The following is a 20,464-nucleotide window of genomic DNA, read 5'->3' as shown; positions in this document are numbered from 1 at the left end:
CGCTTGAGTGCTGCTGCCAATGCCAACCACCTATCATCGCCTCTGTTTTTTCCCCTGTTTCATTGACCCTGTGTGACGGCCTGCATTTATGGCGCTTCTGCATGCTCTTTCTCCTGTTTTGCTAACCCACGGGCCACGCCACCTTCATATACATAATTCAACTGCATCTGCATGCTGCTGCTGCACTATGAAAAGGTTATATATATTTGAGACTTCTTTTTTGGGCTTTTGGAAAATGGAAAAATTTGCTTCTGTTTTGGTTAGACCAAGTTTGAAGAAGAAGAAAAGAAGAAACCATTTTAGTGCTGTAGTAGTCCATGCGATCAGTTGCTCACTCATTCTATATATATATACAGTATTTTCTTGAAAAAACACTAGTGAAACCGAATGAAATGGGTAATGCTATAAGTCACCCTCTAATTTTATCAATCTCAAAACTTATATGGCGTGATTCTTATAACATTTGATTAGTGAAAATTAGTGTTTTTGATTAGAAAACTACACTACATAAACTATGAGAAAAATGAGAGGTTATGAATAAAATTACTCAGATGATTTATATTTCTCCTCAAATGAATATGATCTTTTAAAAGGCACTCAAAGATACAAGAGCAAAAAAGACATGTTAAAAAGTCCTCAACCCTCAAATTGTTTTATAAGAAATCTCCGAAATCCAAATAAAATCCATATGAAATAAAGCAAAGACGTTTGAATTTCATCTATCTATCTCTGCACCTCTCTGTTCCCACTCCAATTCCCAAAGCCTAGCCCTTACCTACACCTTACAACCCAACCGGCTGTCTTTTCCTCTCGATGACATTTATACCCTTCCTTTCCTTCAATGGCGTAACCTACGTTACAGCCAGTCTCTGTCATTCCCGAGATATCAGCATTGAGGAACAAATAACCAACCTAGAACAAAGCGAAAAATATATTTCACTCTCAGCCGCTACCCGCCATGTTTTCAGAGATGTCAAGCACCAAAAACAATACGCATGTCATTCTCTCTCTCTCTCTCTCTCTCTCTCTCTCTCCCCGCTTCTTTGTTTGACCATCGCTCTCCCTCTATAAAAATGCCCATGCAAAAAAGTAATATATCATAATAATTCAAGAAAAAAACATGGAGGCTGATCATAATGTGGATATTGGTGGAGCGGCGGCGGCGGCGGCGGAGGGGGCTCCAGTAACTTCACGGTGGAACCCGACAAAGGAGCAGATAAGCATGCTCGAGGGCCTCTATATGCAGGGGATACGCACGCCTAGTGCTGAGCAAATACAGCAGATAACAAGCAGGTTAAAGGCTTACGGTCACATTGAGGGGAAAAATGTGTTCTATTGGTTTCAGAATCACAAGGCACGGCAAAGGCAGAAGCAGAAGCAAGAGAGCATGGCTTACATCAACCGCTATTTTCATAGGACTCCTCAGCCAATCTTTGCTCCTAATTGCCCAAATGGTCTGTCACTTCACCTTAATTATATTTCCCCAATACACTCTTATTCAAATTATTTTTTATTCGGTTTATATTTTCTAAATTTCTTATTAATGATGTAAAGATTATAAATTTATAAGGGTCAGGCTTGTTGCATTTCAAAAGTCTCGAAAAGCACCTTTCAAGACAGATGAGGCTATTTCTCTTGTGTTTGTTATGCAGGCTTCTTACAAGTACTGCAAAAACAACAATTCTGCAGAAAACTCTTTACAATCATTTCTACTAATCTGCCATTCTAAAAACTTTACAAGCAAAAACAAACATTTTAATATATATATATATACACACACTACTCAAATAGGATCAACCAAGAATATTCGCATGGATATGATACGTACACACAAGTTCTGCAAAACATACATATTGTTATCTATATATACACACACACTATTCAAACAGAATCAGCCAAGAATATATATTCGCATGGATCCACAGAAGTTCTGGAAAAGCAAACATATTACTATATATATCACGAAGTTCTTTATTCTCCCTTGACCTCCTATTAAACTTCCCAAGAGCAATAACTCAAATAGTAATATCCATAACATGGAATTCGATCTATTTTCTCTGCATTTTACAAAATCAAAATGATTGGTAACAAACCCAGTTCTCCTTCAATATTATCTACTATTTCCAATTCTCATCTTCAAATTGTTACTCTCTCTCTCTCTGCATGTTCTCCATTAATTGTGTATTCGAATTTGTTAATGGGGTCTTCTTTTTTCAGTTATCTGCAGCCCATATTACCTACCACAGAGCGATATAGGATTCTATCCGCAATATCACCATCCCAAAGTTTTGCTTCCCGGTGGAATCAGGAGGAGGCCAAGGACTGAAAAACAGGAGAAATCAAGAGCCTTCGATGATGATGCGCCTGTGCACATGGCAGGCAATAGTCAAGAAACATTGCCTCTATTTCCATTGCACCCAACAGGCAATTTACATGGAGAAACTGGAAAGTCTTCCATTGGTTCTTCTTCTGCTATGAACTCTACTAATACTCGTAGCTTTTCTGATCAGGTTGAAGAAGGTTCTGGTGATCAACTCTTTTTTGATTTTTTCTCAGGGGAGGGTTCCAGTGAAAGTGGCTAATCGAATGTTATTATGAGGGTCCCATGATGTATAATATCTTTTCATGGTCATGAGTTTTTGTGTTTAATTCCCTTCTTTCTGTAATCGATCGTTGGATCAAGGAAGAAGCTTACTTTTTATTCAAGTTTTATCTGATTGGCTTCGTCTTTTCACTTTTGAACAAAGGAGCCATTTTCCATGACTTTATCTCATACATGCACCTTGACACTTTGTTTCATGCATAAGTAATAATTTTCTTTGATGAATATGGTTAATTGTATTGTATTTATACTTATATAATATCATATAATTTCTATATAATCTTATTTTGATTGGACATGCACTGAGAAATTGAGTTATGTTTATTAATTATGGTTATGTATATCGATTATAAAATTGATTTTGTCATTGAATCTAGTTGTGAGTGTGTATAACTTATATAATTTATGCTTTGATATGAAATTGTATTAATCAGATCAATTTTTTGTGTTAACTAAAGTCATTTATATTAAATAGGGTAAATAGGTCGTATTGGTGTAAACTCGACATGATATATTTATTAAATGAGTTATGCGAGTTGTTTCATGTTACCTGTTAAGTTAAGGTCCTGTTATGGTTGACAAGTTTGACACGAGTAATTAAATGACTCGTCTTAATGTTAACCCATATAGTCGTATGTATTCACATGACTCGACATAATACAAACCCGATCCATTAACCCGAATTGCGACCCCTAAATTCAAAGCTACATTATTGTCACCTCCACGGGCTCCATCAAAAATCTTTTCAGTCATATATATATATGACTACTAGGGTTGTCTACCATCCTAGCAGCCAAGATTCTCGAACAACATACTCGGCGTATAACCTTTGTTGATCTTGAGATCTACCAACAATGATGTCAAACTCTAACTAACCATTTGCCAAACACTTGCCATCAATCTAACAACATTTGGTCTCATTTTCGATCACATATAGCTACAACCCTTTTGTGCTTGGAATGAGATCCTCTCAATTTCATTTGAAATAGAAATGGAGAGGAACTAATTGGTTGAAATTTGAGGAGCAAAATTGTAATTTTACTTTTGATAGATAATTTTGCCACTCAAAAGTAACTAACCGGTTCCTCTCTATTTCAAATGAAATGGAGAGGATCCGTTTGCTTTGTGCTTCTGTTTCACAATTAATTAGTCTCAAAAAGTCCTGATATACTACTACTAATAAAAATTAAGTCACAAGTTGGACTTATAATTAGAATCGGATAAGTTAAGTTTGTAAATGAATATGCAGTGGTAAAGAGCAATCTTTACACCCATTTATTACACATTTCATACTGATTGACGTAACGTGTATTTTAAGTAATTTTTCATGTCAGTCACTTTAAAAAAAAAAATCAGTTGAAACATGATACATTAGCCAATGTAAAATATGCGTGATTTAATGGGTATGAAGAGTAGCATATTGATAAATAATGGACTTAACATTTTAATAAATAGGTCAAATTTGATTAATAGCTAGATTACCAAATACCAAGCTTGGACATTACATATATATGGACCTAATTCTTAAACCATGGTCCATAACCATGAATTCATAAGATTGGTTTTGCCTTGGATTGGTTTGGCTTCATGAATTTCTTCGTGGGTTAAGAACAATTGCTTAACTGAAACTTGGAGTGAGATTGGTTTTAGGCTTGAACCAAGTGAGCATAAATTTGAATTGGTGGGCTTGTTAAGCAAAGTTGGACTTCAAGCAAAGAATTGTATGAGCCTATAAATATGGGTGGGCTTATTGAGTAGCTTGGAGCACTCGACTCACTGTGGTTAACAACAACAGACCAGGTGACATGATAAGGTGACACAAAGCTTGGCCATGTGGCGCCTTGCCATTTCACTTATTTCATCCAAACCACTCAATAAGCTTTCATGAAATAAGATTAATTAACCCCATTACATGTAATAGTGACCTATTACATGCAATAATATCCCTTGCGGCTTTTCTGAGTGCTAATTCCCAACAGCAAGCTAAGGAAGCAAGGTCCTATGAGTAATCAGGGGGTTTGTGAAGGTTAATTGAGATGCGGCTATGGATAACTGTAACCGTAATTGCAAGATGGGCATTGGGGTTATAATTCAAGATTGTAAGGGTGAGGTTTGGCTACTTTGTTTGTTTCGAAGGACTATATTATAGAACTGATTACTGCTAAAGCATAGCATTACGAGCCATTATTTTTTGTTGTGAGTTGGGGCACCAATGGGTGGAGTTGGAAGGCTATGCCCTTCAAGTGTTGGAGACTCAGTGTTACGTTTAAATTGGTTATTAATAAGATTATGCTCAAACACACTTTCATTAAAAACAAAAACAAACTAGGGATTACATATATGTAGACTGCACTTCATTTCACCACAAGGGATTTCAGCCTACTTGAGAAACTAAGGTTAATGTATTTTTTTTTCCCCTTATACGGAATAGGCTATCCTCAGAATAACAGAACCTGGGCTAAGGTTATCTTAAACACGTATGCAAACAGTGCAGTTCTACTACTAAACCAGAATAAACACAAAGCCTTAAATGAGGATAAGTATATCCTTGGAATGGAAGAGGGATGAACTAGAGTTCACCTGGATTGGTCTTAGCCTGTAACCCGAACACACTTTATCTTCTCCAATTAAACCTTCCTGCAACCTAGATTCATGCCCAAATCGCAAATACCATCGTCTGTCGGGCTGACCAAAAATTCCTCTACGGTCGTCTAAGCAGCGTACCACCACTTCACGGCTCCCCAACCACTAAACGGCGGCGCAAGAACAGCAACTGGAAGGAGAAACCGTCACAGAGGGGGAAAAATTTTCAGTAATCAACGGAACCTCCCAAGAACGAATGCTCTGACACCAGATGATAGGATCCAAGGGATTCTATCAAGAAAAATAAGGGAAAAAGAGAAAATAGTGATCAGTTCGAGGGGATCGGGCCTCCAATTCTTGCTTTCAAGCAAAGGTAAATTTGCTTGATACTTTGCCATACGGCATCCAACTTTTATAGAGGGAAATTAGCCTTTTTATGGAAATAGGAAATCTAGTGTAATAATTAAGACAAACGTAACTTTGCAAGAAAATAATCTAAATTCTATCACCCTATTACTTGTTTAGGGTTCCTGTCTAGTTAAGATCCAAAAGAATTTCATATTGATGGTTGTATTCACCAATAAAGTTACGATTTTTATTCATGGTGAAGGATTATAGTGTTGTTTTGGTGAGGTTAGGTTTGTCTTAAGAAAATTTGATTATATGGGTTTGCTATGAGGGTCTTTTGTTAGCTTTTGTGGGATTGAAAATTGTTTTTTTCAACAAAACGAAAGATACGCATTAAGGGAATAGGGGAAAATGGGAGAGGATTTGCTCACAAGCCTATCTATAGAGAACCACCACCCATCAACACTATTGTCCATGGATTCAAGTGCCATGTCTCATGAGGAATTGGAGCTAGAGATGAATCGGTCCATAATCCTTCCTCGGCCGCCTGATATTAATCTCCCGTTGTCTGTGGAGCGAAGTCCTTTGCAGTCGTGGAATACTGACGCTTTTGATATGTTGGATGTTGGCCTTGGTACTCAAATTCATGAGTCTGATACTTTCCTTAATCTGCCTAAGTCAGGGCGAAAATGCGCCAAGAGGTTGGACAGCGTGTGGGGTGCTTGGTTCTTCTTCAGTTATTATTTTAAGCCTGTGTTGAATGAGAAATCGAAGAGCAAGATAGTGCGGGGTAGTAATGGAGTTTCTGGATTTGATAAGACGGACCTTGAGCTGGAAGTGTTCTTGGTTCAGCATGATATGGAGAACATGTACATGTGGGTGTTTAAGGAAAGGCCTGAGAATGCGTTAGGTAAGATGCAATTGAGGAGCTACATGAATGGGCACTCTCGTCAGGGGGAGCGCCCGTTTCCATTCAGCGTCGACAAGGGGTTTGTTCGGTCTCACAGAATGCAGCGAAAGCATTACAGGGGGCTTTCAAATCCCCAGTGTGTTCATGGTATTGAGGTTGTTCCATGTCCCAGCCTAAAGGGTCTTGATGAGGAAGAACAAAAAAGGTGGATTGAACTCACAGGGAGGGATCTGAACTTCACAGTCCCACCTGATGCAAGTGAATTTTGTTCGTGGAGGAACCTTCCCAACACCGATTTCGAGCTTGAAAGACCCCTTCCTCCATTAAAGACAAATTCACAGCCCCACCCCAAAAAATTGCTTAATGGTTCTAGTTTGAATCTGTCTACTCGTTCAGCACACCATGTAAATGGTAGTGGGATGGATCTCTCACCTGCTTGCAACAAGAGGAAGAAGGATTTGTTTCTACAAGGTAATGATGAAGATTGTTTCTTGCTTATGAATCAACAAAATGATACAGAAATTCACCCGGTGGAACCACCCTGGTTAAATGAATTTAGCGGGGTGATGAGGAATGTATATGGACCTGTCACAGCTGCAAAAACTATATATGAGGATGACCAAGGATACTTGATAATCATCAGCTTGCCTTTTGCCGACCTTAAAAGGGTAAAAGTTACTTGGTGGAATAATCTCACACATGGTGTTGTGAAGATATCATCTGTGAGCACATCCTGCATGCCCTTTATCAAGAGAAATGATAGAACATTCAAGCTCACTGATCCATCTCCTGAACACTGCCCTCCCGGGGAGTTTGTAAGGGAAATCCCTCTTCCCACCCGGATCCCAGATGATGCCAAGCTAGAAGCATATGGTGATGAAACAGGAACTGGCCTTGAGATCATGGTGCCAAAACATCGAGTGGGACCCGAAGAACATGAAGTTCGTGTTTGCCTTCGTCCTCACCTTGGAGCAAATGAGCTTTTATTGTCTTGAATGAGAGACATTTATTGGGAAATGTAAGGGAGGCTGTCATTGTCATTTTTCCATTATTTTGTATCGAAGAAAGATTTTTTTTTTTTTTAAAAAAAAAATTTATCAAATAAAATTTTTACTCATGATTTTTCTTTTACTACTACATTGGACTCAAACTGATTATTCTGGTTTTTGTTGTGTATTCAAATAGCTTCGGTCTGGAACTGCTCCTGAGCTTCGAGTTTGAAGTTCTAGGGTCAGTGGTAAGGATCCTGCAACCTCATTGCTCACCTACTTCATATCTCTCCTAGATCTCTCAGGATCATCAACTTGGATAATCTACTCCCGCTGGGTTATTCTCAATTTTGAAAATCTTTCGGTGTATTATGTCTGGCAGATGTTTTTGTTCCAATTTTGTGATAGTGTTCGAGTAGAAACATGTAATATATATATATATATTATATACATGTGCAGTGCAGTCATTACAGCCGTGAGGTGCCTTTAGAATGGAACATCCAAATTTTACATGTCAAAGATGTCCTCTACCAGGTAATTGCGGTAATTGCCGTTTTTCTTCTCTCTTTTCAAAATAAAAATATTAATAAAAAAAAAAATTCAAATTATAAAACACTTTTAAATTACTTTTACTTTTTGAAACAAAAATAAAAAAATAAAAAGCTAATTTTTATAAAACATTTACAAGCCACTCACTTGTCCAACGTTAACATTCTATATCGCTTTTTCGAGTTTCTCAAATATAAATAGAATTAGCTCTATATATCATCTGCTCCTCTCACACAACAGGAAAAATAATACATCCTCTTCTGTTTGTTGACAAAGTAAGAAGGTGGGGTCTGGATTAATACAGTGATTTCTAATGCCAAAGAAGAATTTCATCACAAAATCACCATATTTGGTGGTCGGAGCCACCCCTTGTGTGGAGGTTGGAGGTGGCACTGACCATCAATCAAAACTAAAAACAAAACAAAAGCACAAAAACAACAGACAATAAGGGAAAATAAAAGGAACATTATTAATACTTCAAATACCAAGTTTTTCAAACATATACCATCATCGAGTTTTTCAAACAAAAGAAAATTCACAAAAGCAGAGAAATGATCGTTCCCAATCTAAAGGAACAACCCAAAAAGCACTAGAAGGCTAAAATATTTAATCAACTTCCTCAATCTTGGGGCCAGCACCGCTTCCACCTCCAGTAGTAGGACCATCCTCATCCATGGCTCCACCCATATCACCACCGGCACCTTGGTACATCTTGGCAATGATCGGGTTACAGATGCTCTCCAGCTCCTTCATCTTGTCTTCGAACTCATCAGCCTCAGCAAGCTGGTTCCCATCAAGCCAATTGATGGCCTGGTCAATAGCATCCTCAATCTTCTTCTTGTCGTTGGCCGGAAGCTTGGCAGAAATCTTTTCATCTTTGATGGTATTCCTCATGTTGTAAGCGTAGTTCTCCAGTGCGTTCTTAGCCTCGACCTTCTTCTTATGCTCCTCATCCTCCGCCTTGTACTTCTCAGCCTCCTGGACCATCTTCTCAATCTCTTCCTTGGAGAGTCGGCCCTTGTCATTGGTGATTGTAATCTTGTTCTTCTGTCCAGTGGTTTTATCCTCTGCAGACACATTCAGAATACCATTGGCATCAATGTCGAAGCACACGTTGATTTGAGGGACTCCCCTAGGCGCAGGAGGAATGCCGGAGAGCTCGAACTTGCCGAGCAAGTTGTTATCGCGGGTTCTGCTCCTTTCACCCTCGTACACCTGGATCAGCACGCCAGGCTGGTTATCGGAGTAGGTTGAGAACACCTGTTCCTTCTTAGTGGGAATGGTGGTGTTCCTTGGAATCAAAACAGTCATGACACCTCCGGCAGTCTCCAAACCAAGCGAAAGAGGAGTAACATCCAGCAACAACAAGTCCTGCACCTTCTCATTACCCTCACCGCTAAGAATTGCGGCCTGAACAGCAGCGCCATAGGCAACCGCCTCGTCAGGGTTAATGCTCTTGCAAAGCTCCTTTCCATTGAAGAAGTCCTGCAACAATTGCTGAACCTTGGGGATCCTAGTAGACCCACCAACAAGAACCACTTCATCGACGCTGCTCTTGTCCATCTTAGCGTCCCTCAAACACTTCTCCACAGGCTCCATACACTTTCTGAATAAGTCCATGTTAAGCTCCTCGAATCTTGCTCGGGTAATTGTCGAGTAGAAATCAATACCCTCATACAAAGAATCAATTTCAATGGTCGTTTGCGCAGTAGATGAGAGAGTTCTTTTAGCCCTCTCGCAAGCGGTCCTCAACCTCCTCAGAGCCCTGGGGTTTCCACTGATATCCTTCTTGTTCTTCCTCTTGAATTCCTGGACGAAATGGTTCACCATCCTGTTATCAAAATCTTCACCTCCCAAGTGGGTATCACCAGCTGTAGCTTTCACTTCAAAGATGCCCTCTTCAATGGTGAGAAGCGAGACATCAAACGTCCCACCACCAAGATCGAAGATGAGCACATTCTTTTCACCAGAGCTACTTGCCTTCTTGTCAAGCCCATATGCAATAGCAGCGGCGGTTGGCTCATTGATGATACGCATCACATTGAGGCCAGAAATTACACCAGCGTCCTTTGTGGCTTGACGCTGCGAGTCATTGAAGTATGCAGGGACGGTGACAACAGCATTCTTAATAGTTGTACCAAGGTATGCCTCAGCGATCTCCTTCATCTTTATGAGAACCATGGAGGAAATTTCCTCCGCAGAAAATTGCTTCTCTTCTCCCTTGTAATTGACCACGATCATGGGCTTGTCCCCAGGCCCAGCAATCACCTTGAATGGCCACAATTTAATGTCGCTCTGCACCGATGGATCACTGTACCTCCTACCAATTAATCGCTTGGCATCTGAATACCCAAATAAAAACAAATTCATTCAGAACATTATCCAAAATTATCTTTGGGTTTAGACACACTTAAATCAGAAAGCAACAGAAAATCCTTCAAAAAAATCTATTAGCAATTGGAAGTTAAAAATAACATTCCTGAGACTCGATTGAATCCAAAAACGTGGAATTTTGACTTAAAAATCAATGGGTAGTATAGTTTCGTCATGAATATAAGTATTCCACGATAATCTAAAACGATTCTTCAACATTCATAAGGATAGAGATTGATTACAAATTCCTCTAGATGTTCATAGAGGTGTAGATTGATAAGAAAAGAAAATAGATCACATGCAGAGGTAGCACTTCCTCAAAACAGAACCACTATGAAACAACACTGTTTATAACGAATTTTTCTTTACTTTTACTTGGTTAGCTTGATTAACGATTCTTCAACATTAACAAGGATAGAGATTGATTACAAATTCCTCTTGATGTTCATAGAGGCGTAGATTGATAAGAAAAGAAAATAGATCACATGCAGAGGTAGATCTTCCTCATACCAGAATGAAACAACACTGTTTATAACGAATTTTTTCTTTACTTGATTAGCTTGATCAACAATTCTCTCCCTTCACTTTTTTCCTCTAGAGGGTTAATGAATATGTAAATATTGCGATTAATGAATATGTAAATATTGCGAATTAAGCTTCATCGCCTATCTATAGTTCAATTCACAAAAAAACAGAGACATAGATCTCCAACACTATTCTTTCTCTCTCAACCGAATAACTGAAACCCTAATCCTAGAATCCATTAAAAAAATCAGGAATACCAGAAAAAAGAAGCTAACGAAGCTCTAATTCAAACGTAAAACCAGCAAAGAGCAGTGATCAGAGAGCTAAGGAACTCACCGAAAACAGTGTTGGTAGGGTTCATGGCGACCTGGTTCTTGGCCGCATCGCCGATCAGACGCTCCGTGTCAGTGAAGGCCACGTAAGACGGCGTCGTCCTGTTCCCCTGGTCATTTGCAATGATCTCCACGCGGTCGTGTTGCCACACCCCCACGCACGAGTATGTCGTGCCCAAGTCGATCCCAATCGCCGGTCCTTCGCTCTTCGCCATAGCAGATCAACCACGAAAAATTCAGACAAAAACACTGAAAACAAGGAGAGATTTGATTTTTGCGAGATTTTCAGACAATTTTGCTCAACTGAGGAGTGGGAGGGAGGGGGATGGGTTATAAAGAAAGTTTGATTTCTGGAAGGTTCTGATCGGGATCTGTGAGCCGTACGATCTAGATTTTTCAACTGCTACAAAAAGGAATTTATATTTTTAACGGTGGGGATCTCTCCCGCTTTTCGTCGGTCTTTTACCGTCTAGGCGGTTCGAGAGTTTTCTTGTATTGTTTGGAATTTTCTTTTTTTCATTAATTTTTATTGGAAGACATCTCCCGCTTTTCTTCGGTCTTTTAACTCTCTAGGCGGTTCGAGAGTTTTCTTATTAGCTGCGTCGTGTGATTTGCGTCTGTGACGGTCAGCTCTGATTGGCTGATTCTGTCGATACCAAATTTGGGAAAGCACCCATGAGTTTCCTTCAAATATTTGAACTTCTTTTTTTTTTTTTCCCCCTCTTGAGATTTTTTTTTTTTTTTTAAAGATTAAATTTCATTACTCAGAACAAAATACAATGAAGCAACCCCCCGGCTCAACTGGGGTGGCAAGCTACCCCTTAATTTTTTATTTATTATTTCTTTTAACTTGGGATGGGGGCATTTTAGGGAAAAAAAAAATCAAAATGGTCAAATTGCAACAATTTGGAAGTTTGGGGGTAAAGTGTCATTTTTTAAACATTAGGGTTAAAAGTACAAATTGATAGATAGTTCAGAGAGGTAAAATGTATTTTTTCCTTTTTTTTTTTAATCATAATTGAACCTTAATTAAGCAGCATTGACTAACCATTTTACCCTAATTGAGGTCTTAAAATATTTATTTTGTTAAACAAAAACTTAATTATACTATAATAATGGGTTAGAGAAAGTTAAGATTAAATTATTCTATAATAATGGGTTAAACAAAATACAATGAAGCAACCCCCCGGCTCAACTGGGGTGGCTAGCTACCCCTTAATTTTTTATTTATTATTTTTTTTAACTTGGGATGGGGGCATTTTAGGAAAAAAAAAATCAAAATGGTCAAATTGCAACAATTTGGAAATTTGGGGGTAAAGTGTCATTTTTTAAACATTAGGGTTAAAAGTACAAATTGATAGATAGTTCAGGGAGGTAAAATGTATTTTTTCCTTTTTTTTTTAATCATAATTGAACCTTAATTAAGCAGCATTGACTAACCATTTTACCCTAATTGAGGTCTTAAAATATTTATTTTGTTAAACAAAAACTTAATTATACTATAATAATGGGTTAGAGAAAGTTAAGAGGGTGCTAGAGGTTGAACTTAATTTTTTTTTTTTTAGAATAATATTACTCTTTATACTAATTTTTTACACCAATTTCACTCATGTAATAGACTTTAAGAGCTTGAGTATGATGTGATTAAGATTGGGCTCTCACTTGCTTCTGTTACCCACAACAAGAATTAAAAGTTAAAACACCTAACCCAGGAACACCTAAAATACAACGAGTTACATAGCTATGTTTGCAATAGAATTATAGACTCCACAAACAAAAACCATATTACAATGCCTAGGAAAAAAAGAAAAAGAAAAAGAAATTTACAGATGGAGACTTTTTATAGGCTAGTGAGATGCTAAATGTATCAATTCTTACCACTAGTACCAGCTCCTTGGTACATCTTGGCAATGAAAGGGTAACAAATGCCCTCCAAATCCTGCATCCTATTGTCAAACTCATGTGCCTCCACAAGCTGGTTCCTTCCAAGCCAGTGGATGGTCTGCTCAATTGCATCTTCAGTCTCTGCCAAAGCGTTCTTCACATCTCTGATTCTGTACCTCATGTAGTAAGCACAATTTTCTAATGCTTTCTTTGCCTCAACCTTCTTCCCATGCTCCCTATCCTCAGGGATGGTCTTAGCCGCCTTCTTATGCTCCTCAGCCTCCTGTGTCTTAATTATCTCCCTCTCAGGCTCCTTATCCTCTTGGGTGCCTCCACCCATGGCCATCTCCTCATTCTTGTGCTCCGGCTCATCCTGAGCCATATTGTCATCACCATCAGAGCCATGCTCAATCTTGTAAATGACCGGGTTGCATATGCTCTCCAGCTCGCTCATCTTGAACTCAAATTCATCTGCCTCTGCAAGTTGGTTTCGTTTGACCCAATCGATAGCCTGCTCGATTGCATCTTCAACCGACTCCCTGTTAGCAGATGGGACCTTGGCTGCAAACTTGTCATCTTTAAATGTGCTCCTCATGTTGTAAGCATAGTTCTCCAGTACATTCTTTGTCTCCACCTTCTTGTTATGCTTGACATCCTCAGCCTTGTATTTCTCAGCCTTCCGCACTAACTTCTTGATCTCTTCCTTGGAGAGCCTGCCTGTATTGGTGATTGTAATTTCTTTCTTACTTTCAGTGGCTTGGTCCTTGGCAGAGGCGTTCAAGATACCATCAGCATCAATGTCAAAGCAAACGGTGATTCTTGGAACTCCACGAGGAGCAGCAGGAATGCCTCTGAGCTCAAACTTGCACAGAAAATTGTTTTCACAGATCCGCGTATGTTCACCCTCATACACCTCTATGCACAAACCCCCCTGGTTATCAGAGTGGGTTGAGTAGTTCTCCTCCTTCTTGGTGGGAATGGTGGTGTTTCTCGGAATCAGCACACTCATGACATCCCCAGCAGTCTTCACACCAAGCGATAGAGGAGTGACATCCACGCACAAGATGTCCTTCACCTTCTTACTAGCATCGTGGTTGAGAATCGCAGCCTGAACAGCAGCACCATAAGCAACAGCCTCATCAGGATTAATCCTTTTGCAAAGCTCCTTCCCCATGAAGAAGTTGTGCAGCAATCTCTGAACCCTGGGGATCCTGGAAGACCCCCCAACCAGAACCACATCATGGACATTGCGCTTATCCATCTTAGCATCCTTCAAACACGTCTCAACAGGCTCTATACACTTGCAGAATAAATCCTTATTAAGCTCCTCAAACTTGCCTCGGCTGATGCTCGAGTAGAAGTCAATACCCTCGCACAAAGAATCAATCTCGATTTTTGTTCCAGTCTTAGATGACAGCATCCTCTTAGCCCTTTCACAAGCAGTCCACAACTTCCTAAGAGCCTTACCTCCACTAATTTTCTTCTTATGCTTTGCCTCGAACTCCTGAACAAAATGCTTCACCATTCTACGGTCAAAATCTTTACCTCCCAAATGGGTATCCCCAGCTGTAGCTTTCACTTCAAGAAAATGCCCATCCATGGTGAGAAGTGAGACATCCAACGTGCCACCACCAAGATCAAAGATGAGCACATTCTTCTCACCACCACCATTTTCATTGTCAAGCCCATATGCAATAGCAGCAGCAGTTGGCTCATTGATAATACGCATCACATTTAGGCCCGCAATGACTCCGGCATCCATTGTGGCCTGACGTTGTGAGTGATTGAAACGAGCAGGAACAGAGATAACAGCATTTTTTATCTCTGAACCACAATGAGCCTCTGCAATCTCTTTCATCTTTATGAGAATCATTGAAGAGATTTCTTCAGCCAGAAACTGCTTTTCCTCGTACTTGTAGTTGACAACAATACTGGGCCTCCCATTATCAGGGTTAGCAATCACCTTAAATGGCCACAATTTCATGTCATGTTGCACTGAGGCATCATTGAATCGCCTTCCAATCAAACGCTTAGAGTCTTCATACCACCGACATAAACATCAACAAGTAAACAAGTCATTACATTAAACATTCTTAGCTTCACAATAAGTACATTTTGTCACCTTAATTTGTTTCGAAACCATTAGAAAGCGAAAAGGGTCAGATTTTTATGCTACTTAAAAGAAAGACCCCCAACCAATGGCGGAGCCAGAATTTTAGTTTAGAGGAGTCAAAAAAAGAATTATTATGAAAAAAAAAAATTATTTTTTTACATATTATTTTTAATTTTAATATATAACAAAAGATAAATATTATTTAGTAGAATGCAATGATATGCCAGTGAAAATTGACTATTGATCTTTATTTTTATAAGCCCTTACTAATTCAAATGCTAATTTTTACTGTCAAATTATTCCAAGTTGCATGACAATCGTATAACAATCTACTAAATACATTTAACTACTATATTCCTTAAAAATTAATTTAAAAGAGCAATTTACATATAAAAACTTAATCAATGTAAAATTTTAATTACATACCTAACACTTTCTTGACAAATTTGGCTAGGCCAAAAAATACACTAATCACAAATCACACTTGGGCAACTCAGTAGTGATGGAATGAGGGAGGGCCAGTATAGGCCATGCCCCCCCTCGATCAATTCTTGAGGAAAAAAAAAAATTAAGGTCAAATTTTCATTTTTAAATATTTGGCTCTTACCCACAATTCTTTTGGCCCACTTATAAATATTTTTGGCATTACCCAATAAAAATTTTGGCCTACTGCTTCTACCCAAAAAATCTTTTGAGCCATATTCATTAAATAAATATTAAATATTTATATTAATAAACTATTAAATAAAACATCTAAAACGACGTCGTTTTGGAGGGAAAATAAGATGAAACCCATAGGGATAGGGTTTCATCTTATTCTCTCAGTCCCTCCCTACCTCTCAATCCTCATTCTCTCATTCCATGGCGCCCTCATTCTCTCGTTTTTCATCTTTTTGGAAACATTTTGCCCAAAATGATTAAAATAAGCTCAAAAATAGCTAATTAAAGGCCCAAAATATTTAAAAAGCCCAAAAGCCAAAAAAAAAAAAAAACATTTATAACCGGTCGGTTATTGGATTGAATAACCGATAACCGTCGGTTATAAAATAACTGATAACCGCCTATGCGGTTGTGGTTGGGAATATTAAAAACTAATAACTGACCAAGTCGGTTGCGGTTACTGGTTATAGCCAATAACCGATGGTTGTAACCGATTGAGCACCTCAAATTTTCAATCTAGGTCTTAAATTTTTTTTTTCTTTATTTCTTCTAGTTTATACCCTAGTGTGTACCTAACCACTTTGTGGATTTCCTTAAGCTATTGAACCACTACTTTAGATGATACAAAAAATAATAATAATAAATAAATAAAGAAATTTATGCCTTGGCCCTTTTTTTTTTTCCTAAGCTTATGCCTTGGCCCCTACCTACAATACTTTATGGATCTGTCCATGCAAGTTAGGCCTCGATTTTATTATTTTGCTAAATCAAATTGTACTAAAGTTTTATATATGTGCTTATACCTAGGTAATTTGCATTTAGAATTCAAAAAAAAAAAAAAAAAACTTAGGTTTAAAGCATTATTAATTCCTTTTTTTAAGCATGTTCCAAGTGGAAAAAGATTCTCTCAATTTCAAATCCTCTCCATTTAGTACATTTTGAAGGGTAGTATTGTCCAAAATTTTTAATGATGATAGTGCATTTAATGCACTACCATTCAAAATGCACTAAATGAAAGAAATTGAGAGGATTCTTTTCCGTTTCAAGTTGGCGCCAGAGTCCTCCTCATTAACTCCTTTCAACTTTTAAATTTCATTAGTTTTTTTTTTTTTTTTTTTTTTTTTTTTAAATAATAATAATAATTATAGGGTCAAAGTCTGAACAAACTTGGAAAAAAAAAAAACCTTCTATAAGATGCGAGGTGTGTTAGGATTATAAACAAATTTTATAGAAAATTTTTTATAAACTGATGTGACACAACATGATTGAGTTTTTCAAAATTTGAACTTACCTTATATCCAATCATGTTGTACCAAGTCAGTTTGTAAAAATTTTACTGTAAAATTTGTTTGTAAGCCTAACATTTCTCGTAGGATGAGGCTGTAAAAGCCTACTTTTACGGCATTCAATAAAAATTTGACAAGTAAGCTAAAAACATCAAAAAGCAAATAAGCATGAAAACACTGGAACATAATTTCTTGAGCACTCCTCAAAGGAAAAACTCACGTTCCCTGTCTCTCTCTCTCTCGCACGTTGGAGGAGGATATCTCTCAGCCCACTCTCTCTCTCTCTCTCTCTCTCTCTGTGTCTCAAGACAGTGAAACTCATTAGCGTGTTCTCTCCCAGACGCTCTCTATCTCAGATCTGGAAGTCGACGCTCTCTCTCTCAGATATGGAAGTTGACAGTTGCTTGGGGGTTTTGGGCTACTTTTCATTGCTGGGTCCTTCTCCAAAACCACCGAGAAAGAGAGCAATAGAGATGGGTGTGATTTCGGCGGAGAAGAAGGGATGAAAGAGGTATCTCTCATAAACTCCACCGGCGCCGGTGCTTTGGCTTCGGCTATCAGACACGACAGTGCTCCTCCACCGGCGGCGTTGCCGCGTTGGGCTGAGAGGAGTTGTTGGGTTTTTTAGGGATAGATCGTTCGTGGGTCTCTTGCAATGGGAAAATTGGATTTTTTTTTTTTTTCGCCGATGATGTGGCAAAATTTAGTTGGATGCTGTAAAAATGGGGTATTACAACTGATAGTAGCCTAGTAGGGGCTCTCAAAAAAAAGTGTCCGGACAAAACAAGTGTTTCTTCCTTATTCAAACGGTGCGTTTCTCTTTACCTAAACGTTGCGTTTTGCTAAAAACTAAAAGCCGTCTTCCCCATCTTCTTTCTTCAACCTTCATGCCCTAAAGACTTAACAGTTACAGAAGAATAAAAAAAACGTCGGTAACTGAGCGTAAATCCATGTCCTCTTGATCGATGCCCCTTGATGAACGGCTGAAAGTGGGCAACCCCAATCACCCCCATCCAATCTGCAGTCACTGCCATTCAAAACCCAAAAGAACCGATAGCCAAAACCCAGCCACCGTACCGTTGATACCCAACAAAAAGAAACCCCACCAGAAAATACCAAACAGCTCACACTCGTTTCCCAACGACCAGAAAACACCCGAAATTCTAATTTTCAAATCCCAATCCAAACCCAACAACCAAACACCCAAACCCAAAAGAAAGCAATTTTCCTCATTATCATGAAAGAAACCAAACCAACATAATAAAAAAATTTTTAAAAAAATCCAAAATTTCTCTGCAAGCTAACAGAATTACAGAACCCATATATATGTACATAAAACAAACAACAAAAACAGAGAACCAGGAACTCACCAAAAACAGTGTTGGTAGGATTCGTGGCTGCCTGGTCCATGGCCGCATGACCGATCAAGCGGTGAGTCTCATTGAAAGCTACAAAAGATGGTGTTTTCCGGTTCCCAAGATCATTGGGTATGATCTCCACCCGATTTTGTTTCCAAACTGCCACGCAGGAGTAGCATGTTCCCAAATCAATCCCAATCGCCGGACCCTGCACTTTCCCAGCCATAGCTTACAAGAATTGACAAGAAATTAAAAAAGATAATGAAAAACAAGGAAGAAATCTCTTGGATGTTTGAAGAGAAAGATGATCGATCACTGGGAATTCAGTGGAAGAGTGTAGTGGGAATTGGAGATCAGGGCAAACTAATTAGTATATAGACATATAGTGATGGAGGAGCAGGTAGACTGCTAGACTTGGCTCGCAAGTTTTCAGCAGATCGAGTTGTTTGTCTGATTACATGAGAGTTGCAATTATTGTTTGTGGAAAGCCAACCCATATTCGATTCCTTTTCCACTTTTTCGTATGATTGTCAATTGATGTCTTTCATTCTTTTCCTAATCTATTGTGGGTCAAAAAGCTCAGCATTTCTCAGGGAAAATAATTTATATAAGGAAGTTGCGCGAGTTTTGTGCAACCAATGAGAATGTGATATCTAAGTTAAATTTATCAAACTTAAGGTTTTTCAAAAAAGCTTAATTACACCAAATTATAAATAAAAAATAAAATAAAATTGAATGGGTGGCTGGCTAGCCACCCCTCCCTGACTTGGGGTGGCTCGCCGGCTGCCCCATACACTACAAAAAAATAATTTTTTCTTGACCAGAATTTTTTGACGTTTTTCGGTGTCCGACACGTCAGAAAATTTTTCTGACGTGTGTTGATTGTCAGAAACATAGGTGTTAATAAAATTTTTTTTCTGACGTGTTAGTGGATAAAACGTCAGAATTTTCTGACGTTTTAATGTAGCACACGTCAGAAAATTTAGTTTTTTTTCTTTTTTTTTATTTGTTTGTTGAATTTACGATTAATTGCTTTTTTGTTTGCACCTTTCCATTTGTTTGATGTTGTTTAATCTTGAATTTTTGGTCAAGAAATTTGCTCCACTGCTTTGGTCATTGAATGATTGGCAGCCACAACATGGGTCGTCGAGAAAGCTTTTCTGCCAAGAGGCCTTAATTTCATCTCCTTTTTCAAAATGTCAAGGTTTGACTGGAATTTGACAGTGTTGTTGATCTTAGATTAATAGATAGAGCCACATAGAACCTGTCCGGCCAACCGTAGCCAGCACTTCCATGCCTAGTGTTTTGCTATGTAAGCTTAAAAAATGTACTACCAAAGAACTGCAGAAGAACACTAAAGTGTACATTCAGAAAACGGAGGAGCTCTTGTATATATACCTGTGAGGAGCTCTTGTAGGGGCTAGAAACGGAGGGAGAGAGGACGACGGCCGGAGATCGATGGCTGAGAGACGGTCGGCGGGTTTAGCTGTGGAGGATCGGAGACTTCGTGAGAGAGAAACTACTGAGCTTGAGAGAGAGTATATATATATACGGCCGGTGGGTGGAGAAGAGAAAAAAGAAGAAGCTTGATCAAGCTTCAGCTATGGCGGAAGAAAGAAAGAAAACGGAGAAAACAAGAGAAAAAGAAAAAGCTGAGAGATATACCTTGGGCAGTGGTCTTCCAGCTGGGGGACATAAAAGATATATAAAAAAATAATGAATATTCAAATATTCAAAGCTGAGAGATGGGACGTGTGCGAGCGGGGATTCCTGAAGCGCGCCTTCGCTTGAGGGGATTCCTGACGTGGTATTTTTACCACGTCAGGAAATTCTGACGTGCCAGGTGTTGCACGTCAAAAATTTCTGACGTGCAACACCTGACACGTCAGAAAAGCACTCTAAAAAACAAAATAATCTGCACATATATATAAGTTTAATTTATATATATGTTC

General features: G+C 38.6%; 4 protein-coding genes across 5 annotated transcripts; 2 read left to right on the top strand and 2 right to left on the bottom strand.

The window, feature by feature from the left end:
* The first annotated feature begins 1,120 nt into the window (after positions 1 to 1,120).
* LOC132163064 (WUSCHEL-related homeobox 2-like) lies at positions 1,121 to 2,582 on the top strand. The gene is made up of 2 exons (XM_059573263.1): positions 1,121 to 1,454; positions 2,218 to 2,582. Exons 1-2 carry the CDS (start codon positions 1,121 to 1,123, stop codon positions 2,580 to 2,582), a joined length of 699 nt encoding a protein of 232 aa, XP_059429246.1.
* A 2,645-nt stretch (positions 2,583 to 5,227) lies between these two features.
* LOC132164604 (uncharacterized) lies at positions 5,228 to 7,931 on the top strand. The gene is made up of 2 exons (XM_059575141.1): positions 5,228 to 7,461; positions 7,629 to 7,931. Exon 1 carries the CDS (start codon positions 5,945 to 5,947, stop codon positions 7,436 to 7,438), a length of 1,494 nt encoding a protein of 497 aa, XP_059431124.1. The 5' UTR covers positions 5,228 to 5,944; the 3' UTR covers positions 7,439 to 7,461; positions 7,629 to 7,931.
* A 495-nt stretch (positions 7,932 to 8,426) lies between these two features.
* On the bottom strand, positions 8,427 to 11,534 carry LOC132164136 (heat shock cognate 70 kDa protein 2-like). The gene is made up of 2 exons (XM_059574565.1): positions 11,216 to 11,534; positions 8,427 to 10,323 (listed from the first exon to the last, which is right to left on the bottom strand). Exons 1-2 carry the CDS (start codon positions 11,424 to 11,426, stop codon positions 8,588 to 8,590), a joined length of 1,947 nt encoding a protein of 648 aa, XP_059430548.1. The 5' UTR covers positions 11,427 to 11,534; the 3' UTR covers positions 8,427 to 8,587.
* A 1,396-nt stretch (positions 11,535 to 12,930) lies between these two features.
* LOC132163338 (heat shock cognate 70 kDa protein 2-like) lies at positions 12,931 to 19,973 on the bottom strand. Of its 2 annotated transcripts, XM_059573589.1 has the most exons (3): positions 19,911 to 19,973; positions 18,525 to 18,720; positions 12,931 to 15,132 (listed from the first exon to the last, which is right to left on the bottom strand). In XM_059573589.1, exons 2-3 carry the CDS (start codon positions 18,562 to 18,564, stop codon positions 13,079 to 13,081), a joined length of 2,094 nt encoding a protein of 697 aa, XP_059429572.1. In that variant the 5' UTR covers positions 18,565 to 18,720; positions 19,911 to 19,973; the 3' UTR covers positions 12,931 to 13,078. The 2 variants fall into 2 exon arrangements, with proteins under 2 accessions (XP_059429572.1, XP_059429571.1); XM_059573588.1 differs by lacking the exon at positions 19,911 to 19,973 and having other exon boundaries at positions 18,525 to 19,007.
* Positions 19,974 to 20,464: the final 491 nt, after the last annotated feature.

This window comes from Corylus avellana, chromosome ca10 (genome assembly GCF_901000735.1).
Source record: "Corylus avellana chromosome ca10, CavTom2PMs-1.0".
Lineage (NCBI taxonomy): Eukaryota > Viridiplantae > Streptophyta > Magnoliopsida > Fagales > Betulaceae > Corylus > Corylus avellana.
The sequence above is the reverse complement of the archived record's forward strand: the minus strand, read 5'-3'. Positions and strand labels throughout refer to the sequence as shown.

Bases quoted from the DNA above. Each gene is read 5' to 3' on its own strand.
- LOC132163064 (XM_059573263.1), top strand. From the start codon at position 1,121: ATGGAGGCTGATCATAATGTGGATATTGGTGGAGCGGCGGCGGCGGCG. The intron at 1,455-2,217 runs GTCTGTCACTTC...TTCTTTTTTCAG, and splicing joins TGCTCCTAATTGCCCAAATG to TTATCTGCAGCCCATATTAC.
- LOC132164136 (XM_059574565.1), bottom strand. From the start codon at position 11,426: ATGGCGAAGAGCGAAGGACCGGCGATTGGGATCGACTTGGGCACGACA. The intron at 10,324-11,215 runs GTGAGTTCCTTA...TTGGGTATTCAG, and splicing joins CCCTACCAACACTGTTTTCG to ATGCCAAGCGATTAATTGGT.
- LOC132164604 (XM_059575141.1), top strand. From the start codon at position 5,945: ATGGGAGAGGATTTGCTCACAAGCCTATCTATAGAGAACCACCACCCA.
- LOC132163338 (XM_059573588.1), bottom strand. From the start codon at position 18,738: ATGGCTGGGAAAGTGCAGGGTCCGGCGATTGGGATTGATTTGGGAACA. The intron at 15,133-18,524 runs GTGAGTTCCTGG...GGTGGTATGAAG, and splicing joins TCCTACCAACACTGTTTTTG to ACTCTAAGCGTTTGATTGGA.